Source organism: Macadamia integrifolia, unplaced genomic scaffold (assembly GCF_013358625.1).
Source record: "Macadamia integrifolia cultivar HAES 741 unplaced genomic scaffold, SCU_Mint_v3 scaffold_210A, whole genome shotgun sequence".
NCBI lineage: Eukaryota > Viridiplantae > Streptophyta > Magnoliopsida > Proteales > Proteaceae > Macadamia > Macadamia integrifolia.
In genome coordinates, this window is record NW_024870643.1 from 97,329 (window position 1) to 106,217 (window position 8,889).

The 8,889-nt window shown below is 37.3% G+C and overlaps 1 protein-coding gene across 1 annotated transcript in view; it reads left to right on the forward strand.

Annotated features, from left to right (window-relative positions):
• Nucleotides 1-532, forward strand: part of LOC122071333 (UDP-N-acetylglucosamine transporter UGNT1-like) — a 68,464-nt gene extending 67,932 nt beyond the window's left edge. Inside the window, exon 10 of the mRNA XM_042635674.1 lies at nucleotides 65-532. Within this exon, the coding sequence (XP_042491608.1) occupies nucleotides 65-139 (75 nt within the window). The 3' untranslated portion in view covers nucleotides 140-532. The remainder of the gene's footprint in view (nucleotides 1-64) is intronic.
• The last annotated feature ends 8,357 nt before the right edge of the window (nucleotides 533-8,889 follow it).

Here is an 8,889-nt window from a genome sequence, read left to right on the forward strand (position 1 = left end):
ATGTCCTCTAGCCACAGTTTTTTCTTTTGCTCATGTGCACTATCTGCCATTTTTTTTCTCCCAGTTGAACGTTATTGGGCAACTTCTTGGTTTCCTTGGCTCTGGTTTATATGCCTACTGTAAACTCAGGGGGAAGTAGCAAGGCATTCTTCAGGAGCTTATTTTCAGTTGGAGATACTACTCGGGTTGGTGATGCTGATGCCTTCATCATCTCCTAATCTTGATTGAATGGTCATCTCCCTTGTAAGTTAGAATGAGTGAGTGCAGGTTCTTTATGGCGGCAGAAGAGCTTTTTTGCATAGGAAGCAAGTAGCTGTTCCTAGCAATAGTGGAATAGGGGCCTTTTTCTGCCCCTCAGTTGAAATATTTATAGTGGGTCAGGGATAAGAACTTTAATTTAGAAGTGGTTGTTTGCCACCTGCTGCGATGCATTTTGAATTTCATGGGTGGTTATAGCTCATTTATAACTTTTATTCCCAAAATTAATGAAAATAGCAAAACTGGATGAAATGAAAAGTCCTGATTCATCAAATGGTGCATAGATGGTTTAAATCTCTCATCCAAGAGAAGACATCATGTTTTCCTTAGTTGTACAAAATTGCTTTTGGGTCACAGTTGAAGCAGTGAAACTTATAGTGCATCAGCTGTTGCAGCCCTGAGAGAAATGCCTTATTCCATGACTGGGCTTCCATGTTGGTCCCTTTCAGATGGTAATGCTTGTTCCTTGTGTTTTTGTAAGTTTCTAATCCTTACAAAGCCTATTGGTCATATCCCCTTCTTTCTTTTCTTTTCCTTCCATACTGTTTTGTCAAATTCCAGCAACCATCTTGTTTCTATCGTGGTCATCAGTAGGTAATCTCTATCCCTGTTTGTTTTCAGTTACTAAATTCTATCTTCCTATTTACTAATTCTGTTCATCATCAAGATTGACTGATTGAGATAGCTCCCTGATTACGAGTTCTATCAACCTGAAAACTTGAGAGATCGCCCCTCTCCCCTAAGCGACCCAATTTATCCCTCGCGTTCAATTTCCTTCAAACCTTCCTACTATAAGATGTCAACCTGAACTCAATCCACGCTCTGTAACTTCCTCCTGTGCTGATTTCAATATTTTTTACCCTGATTGTCAATTTGGGTTATGATTGGTGGGATTCAGAGGTCAGTGGTTTCAGAGTTGCTTCCTAAAATATGAGGTTGAAAGGTGTCCAAGCAGGAGAGATCTCCTTCCTAATTCAAGTTCGGTTCTCTTGTCACGAGGTTGAAGAAGGTGCTAATCGATTAAAACTCGAAGTTCCTATTATTTACTATTATGCCGTTTCTTCTTAAGTTGCTTTGATTGTTTCCCTATTTGTTCTAAATTCCAAACATATTTGTTTCCATTTAATTCCATTACTTTCTTTTTCTTCTCTTGTTGGACTTGAACTCCCTTATAATTATGGGATTGCCACCCAATTATTATTTTGAGACATTTATGGTTCTTGTGGGACCATAGCGAGCCCATAATCAAGGGTAATTGAACTCTGTATAGCATCATCCCACTTGTGAGATGAGAAGTGCATTTGCTCTCTTTCTTTCTAATCATTTGACTGAAACTAATGGGTTGGATCAAAATCTTTGCTAGCTTCCTGAAGTCTTTGAGAAGCTTCCTATTAGAGGTTTTCCCTGCAACGGTGGATATTTTGGAAGCACTTGTTTCCGGAATTGGGTTGCCTCTTTAGGTTCTCAAATTATAAAGAGAAAAGTCTACACTGTTATACACAGATAATAGAAACCATATCAAGGAGGTTGTTTTCATTAAAGAAAAAATAAAAATATCACCTAAACCCCCCGCCCCTCCCATAGTGAAGGTGGGATTAGATCCAAAGATCTCATGAAAACCAGCCCTTACTGGTAGTGTTAACTGGCACTGTCAATTCTCATTTCCTGTTCTACTGGAGTTGAGCGACATGGTAAGATATTAAATTGATATATTTTTTGTTCATAGATAGAGAAGTCTTTATTAAGCATTTAAGCTTCTGGTTTTGGGTATGCTGTATGAATTGGAATACAGGTGTTGAAGCATATTGAATGATGAGAGTTTACAGATGTTTCTTGTGTAATGATAATGCAAATCTCTGGGTTAATTCTCAAGTTTCTTCTAATGATAATGCAAATCTCTGGGTTAATTCTCAAGTTTCTTGTGTAATCCACTGATATCTGATGATGTTGTCTCATCCATGCTTACTGAAAGCCAAGGAGGTCTTCATTGGAAGAGTGGTAAAATGATGTGGACACTGTACATTCTTTCTAATGATTCATGCTCAGGATTAATATACTTGGATCTGAGTCGCCAGTGCTTGTATAGTAGTTAGTAACTCGCGGACTGATGGTGGATTGACTGGTTCAAAGTTATCTTACTTTATGGTTTTTAATATTTTGGTGTCATCTGATTATCTCTGTCTGACCTCCTGCTGGTTAAACTAGATTGTTCCAGCCGGCGCCTTTCTGGTTTGGCATTGGAGTAGCCTTATCCTTGCTAAAATTGACCTCTTCCTCTACAATATACACCACAATGTATAATGTAGAATCTCACATGTTCCCTGAAATTAAGTCTTAAAAATCTGAGCCTTTTAGGTTAGTTAAAATCTGTGAATTGTATCTCACATGGTCCTTGAATTTTCTTAGTACCTGAGTAACTATTGATCATATGACAATGTCATTCTTGTAATCAGTCGGTGCTCCTACATTATTCCTGGACTTTTACTTATAATTTAGCTTATTTGTAGTTTATTTGCTGGGTGAATCTCCCTGTTGATTGTAGTCACTGTGTTTGTTCTCAAGAATCTCAGCAGTGGTTGTTTAATACTTATTTCCACTTGTTAGCCAGTGATTTTATCATATCAAACACATTCCAAGTTCTTGTTTTCATTAAGTTGGACACTTTTTAATGATCAAACCCACCACATCAATGATCTTTCTACTTACGGTCACTAAAATTGGGCCATTACAACAACAATCATAACCTTATCTCAACTTAATGAGGTTGGTTACATGGATCCGAAATAAGAATAGTTTTATAAAGAGACAACATAAGTAAGGTGAGGTGAAGTACAGAATAGGTAAACGTAAAAGTCAAAGCATCATAGGAGCATCCCCTAGAAGGGGTTGGCGACTCAGGTCCTTGTCCTCCATAGAACTTTATCCGTGGTCATACTATAATCTAGTCCTTACCATATGTATTTTTTTTCCCCATTTCATCAATAGTCATTTTGGGCCTGCCCCTACCTCTTTTGGCTCTATCTGATTGAATCTGATCACTCTTTCTCATTGGGGCATCCATAGGTCTCCGTTGAAAATGATCATACCACCTCAATTAGTTTTCATGGAGCTTGTCTTGGATAGTTACGACTCTTATATTGCTTCTAATGCTATCATTCCTTACTCTATCTCTTTTGGTCTTGTTGCATAGCATCTTTAGCATTGTCATCTTTGCTACACTCAGTTTATTCAAATTACTCTTCTTGACTGTCCAACACTCCACTCCTATGTCATAGTTGGTCGTATAACTATCAAATAAAATTTTCCCTTGAGTTCGATAGGCATGCATTTGTCACATAAAACTCCCGACGCACCTCTCCATCTCATCCATCCCACTTTAATTTTGTGGGCAACATCGTTTTCTTTATCACCCTCTTTACTAATGATGGATCTATGTATTTAAAATAGTCACTCTGAGGTAGTTCCCGATCTCCAAGTTTCATCACTCCATCCCCTCCATTAGTTTGGCTAAAGGGGCACATCATATATTCTATCTTCGTTCTACTTATCATAAAACCTCTTGATTCTAAACATGAACTCCATAGCTCCAATTTGGTATTAATCATTTCCACTGTTTCATCTATTAGAACAATATCATTATTGAATAGAAAACACCATAGGATTGGGTCTTGGATGTGTCTGATTAGATTATCCATAATGAGTGTAAACAAATAGGGATTTAGGGCTGATACTTGATGTAACCCAATTGAAATCGGGAATTCATTACTTTATCCCTGTCATTTTGACACTCGTCACCACTCCCTCATACATGTCTTTAATATTTTCCACATAGTTATTCACGCCCATTCTCTTTTCTAGGACATATGCCAAATGTGCTCTCTTGGTACTCTGTCATAGGCTTCCTCTAGGTCAATAAAGACTATATGAAGATCCTTTTTGTGGGCTTTAAATATTTCCATAAGCCTCCGAATGAGGTAAATAGCTTCAGTCATGGATCTCCTAGCATAAAGCCAAATAGCTTCAATAACCTTTTCCCATAGCTCCATGGTATGACTCATTAGTTTTGCCTCTATAGTTATTGCAATTCTAAATATCTCCTTTGTTCTTGTAGATCGGTATTACAATCATCCGGCATTGTCTTTGTATTCAAAATCTTGTTGAATAACTTAGTTAGCCAAGACACTCCATGTCCTCCTAGACTCTTCCACACTTCAATTAGTATCTCATCTGGTTCTAGAGTTCTACCTACATTCATCTTTCATAGAGCCTCTTGAACCTCAATATCGCTAACATGCATTAGTTGTGCCTGTGATGTGTTGATATGATGTCTAATCATCCACTTCGGGGTCCATCCTATTAGTCAAGGAATCTCCATTAAGTATGTTGTAAAAATAATCACCTCATATCTTCATAATGTCTTCATTCCGTACAAGTATGCTTTTTTAATGCATCTGACATGGTCTAAATCCCTGCTCTCCTTTCTCTTATCTTCGCTATCTTATAAAAAGAGGGGCCATTATCAAATGGAAAAAACTTCATTTCTTTGCCAATAGATGGTTGATTGAAAAAAGGGCGTAATTAGTGCATGAGGCTTCGACACTGCGGGGTCTGGGGAGGGTCATAATAGATGGTTGGATGTAGATACCAAAATGTGTAATACAAATAACAACCCACTTCAAAAAACCTTTTTCAATAAGCCCCTTAGGGAGCAGGGCCCCCTCTTTGATAAGGAAGGAAGTGATATAATCTCAATTTTATGACAAACCCTGTTCCATGGCTATTCTCCACTAATCACAAAGAAGAACTGAATTGTATTGTTTCTATTTCAATTTCATGGGAAATTATTATTATTATTGTTATTTTATTATTTTTTAAAAATATTTTGGAAGCTGCTTGGTTTGATTATTGCACCTTATTTAAGTGAAATAGAAATAAAATCTCATTGAAATCTCAATTTCAAAATTAAAACTACATCCACACTTGCTGTTTAATGAGCATATGGCTAATTCAATGGGCAACACCTTTCTCCTCCTGAGGGTGTCACCACAACCACCGCCAACACCCTCTCCCAAAGAAATATAGAGAATCTATTCTAAAAAAATGATTTGATTTTTTATTCTTGAAATATTTCAGATTGATGCAACCAAAAAATTGAATTTCATGAAAATTCAAATAAAAAAATAAAATATAAAATAAAAATATAAAACAAAATCAGGCCTTAACAAAATCAACTCCAATAGATGCGCTTTACCCTTCAAAACATAACATTTTCATCATTTCCATGTCCTGTCCGATAATAGGCCCAACTGGTATATAAAGACACCCTAGGCCACAAAGGTCTACAATTTGAGATCATTCATAGCAATTTCCATCGCAACTAGATTAATCAATTTCCCTGTCTAGTGGCTAGAATTTCCAAGTCATAAAATCCATCAATTCCTGATTAAACTAATTAAGAGTCCACAAATATAATCATACAAGAGGGAAAAGAAAAAGGTTAATGGTAGGGACGAAAAGTAAGCCTAAACAGTCCAAATATGAACATCTAAGAGAAAAAATTGGTTAAATGGTAGGGACTAAAATTAAGCCTATAACTTTGGAGTATCAACGTGATTTTTGGGCCATGGTCCCACCAAAGACAAGAAAAACTTTTTCTTTTGTTTATTCCAATTCGAGAATAGAGAATTTGGTCGGCAGACAGATAATGGTAAGTAATACTCACCTGTCGGGTCTTGGATGCTATAGACCACCTGATCAGAATAATTTTTAGACGGAACTAACCGATCAGATGGATGTCCAGAGTCCAGACCAAGAATCTGGGGTTCTTGTCCTTGCCCTGTTTCTAAAATGTCTAGGATGGTACTATAAGGTAGGGGCTCTCTACATTTGTTGAAAGGAAAGTCTAAAGTAGATAAGAAAATGGGAAAAAAAGGGTTGTTGGAGTGTGTGGAAAGAGAAACTACCACTAGAAGAAACAGTTAAACAGAAGTAGTAGTAGGGGGTGGGGGTGGGGGAGGGGAGAGAGAAGTCTGGGACTCTGGGTAATGAAGAACTCTACAAGGTATAAAGTGGTTCTATATAGGATGCGTAGCAACTCGAGTTCGTGGATGGAGAGGTGTCTTTCTTGTCTCCACAAGATGACAACTACCTCTGGCCTAACTGCCCTGCATGATTGAAACATTCCCATATTTGAAAAGCTTTTTATTTTGTCTATTATGATTTCATTTCATTGCTCAAGAGAGAGAGAGAGAAAGAAAGAAAGAAATGCTAGAGAGAGAGAGATTGATTTCTGCCTCTCAATCCAAATCTAAGAGGATATTCAAGATATATATCAAATTAGCACTCAAGGGTATGCTTTTTCTAATGAAATATAATAATGCTATATGAGACAGAAGGGCACCTAGAAAAAAAAATTATAGAGATAGGGTATCAAGATGATTCTTTCAAATGCTTGGAATAGTAGTTAGTGGGTTTGAAGTATAAAAATGGAAAATGGTCTAGGAAGGTCCAAAAAGAAAAGAATAAGAAAACAGTTCAAATGAGACTATAAGATTATAAATATTTTCATTCCCACTGATAGATATTAATATCCAAAGTAATCTTATTTAAATAATATTTTTATCAAAAAAATCTTACACAAATAAAATTTAAGATTTGAAATGATTCCTTCCCCTCCTGTATGATGTTTCATCCTGTGCTCTTTTCGATTTTCTCTGTTAATTTATCGCATGAGAGTGATGTTTCTTATCTCTCTCCTAAAATTAAGAGATTGAATTTCTCTATTGATTATTCTTATCCAACAATTGAAATGTTAACTGTATTCCAACCTTTCACTTAAAATTAATGTGGAAAGTATGATAGCTTTTTTAGTTGTTAAATTTTAAACAGAAAAAAGAAAAAAAAATTCAATGGCCCACTATGAAAAATGTCTGGTATACAAGTATAACATCACTGTCTCTTTCTTTACCCAATCCCAGACCCTTATGTGTTGAGAGGGGAAGAGTGCTGAATCCTAGGATCTGGTGAGGGTAGAAGAAAGAAGAGAAAGAGTAATGGTTTAAGGCGTGGGGGAATCTGTTTGGATGGTGGCACGCGACCTGAGCCACCTAAATCATGAGAGAGAGAGAGAGAGAGAGAGAGAGAATGAAGGATGCCCCATATTTTTTTTTTCTTCTCAAACAGGCTTTTAAAAGGAGCTTTTGGCCTTTCCCATGATCTTGAAAGAGAAGGGTAAGAGAGGGGAGGCATTAGAAAAAAGGAAAAGGGAGAGAAATATGAAGGAAGGAGAGGAACCCAATGTTTGTGTTCCCTAGTGCAAGACCAAGGCAGGGCTCTTTTAGCGCCGGTGTCTTCGCTTTGGGTTGGCGATTGGATGAGTTAAAGATAGATAGTTAGAGAGAGAGAGAGAGAGAGAGAGAGAGCTTATTTTGTACGTACCCTTCAGAAACTTCTTTCTAGACAATCCTTTGCTGACATTCTGTGTTTCTGTTCCCAAGACTCCTCATTTCTCTCTCCTTTTCTCCATCATTCTAACCCATCTTTACTCCACTTCCTCCTCTACTACTATATACTCATTTAATGGATGAACAAGCTATACAATTCACAGAGGTTGGATCTCATCCTGGTTATAAGGAATGTGTCCCAAGTAGTTCTCTCTCTCTCTCTCTCTCTCTCTATAGCTAGTCCCTTATTATGAGGCCAATGTTTCAAGTCATGAGATCAAAGGGCTCCAACCATATATAGGGTACTTCTATAGTTATGTGGAAATATAATGTATTTGATTGTCAAGATGGGGTGTTAATATGAGAGATAGAAATGAGAAGGATTAAAATAATTGAAAGAGAGGTATAAGGAAAAAGGAATGGTTTGGGTTTTTGGTGGAGAATATTGCAGGTGCATGCGCAAGGGGAGAATTTTTGATTTTATGAGTACAAACTAAGCATGACACACTAAAGTAAGTTGCTCCCTTTGACATCATTCCACTCACCTTCTCCACCTTGACATCCCGATCGAGGCAACCCTATCCATTATACATTCTCCCCTCCTCCCCTCCTCACTTCCACACCTTTCTTCATCTCTTCTCTTCCACCCTTGTCACCTTTCTTCCTCTCCTTCCTCTCCCTCTCTTTCTCTCTCTCTCTCTCTCTTCTGGCTCATGATCAGACCTCTCTCATTTTCAGTTATTTTGTTTTAACTTTAACCATCCTTAGCTACCAACTGCAATGGATGATAGTCATTCTTTTCCCATTTTCATATACCCTACATCCACGACGGTTGTCTGATCGGTCGTTATCGTTACTATCATCATCATCATCTCCCATCAAAACCTAAGAAGACCAAAAGAATCATCTAGCCCCACGATATTTATACGAATTGCGAAATCATGATCTATGTTATGATCATCAACTGAACTGTCATATATACGTATGCTTGATTTCATCACCAACCCTATCAGCATCTTATGTGAAAGAAAATGGAGCTATATATGTACTCCATGGATAGTCTCTCATATTTCTCTTCCCTTTCCCCTTCAGTATATAGATGGTCAAGTTATCCTAAATCTTGTTATTTTCCTAGGGTGGATCAACCCTAGATACCCCTCTTCTCATCACATCATCCCTTGCACTTCAA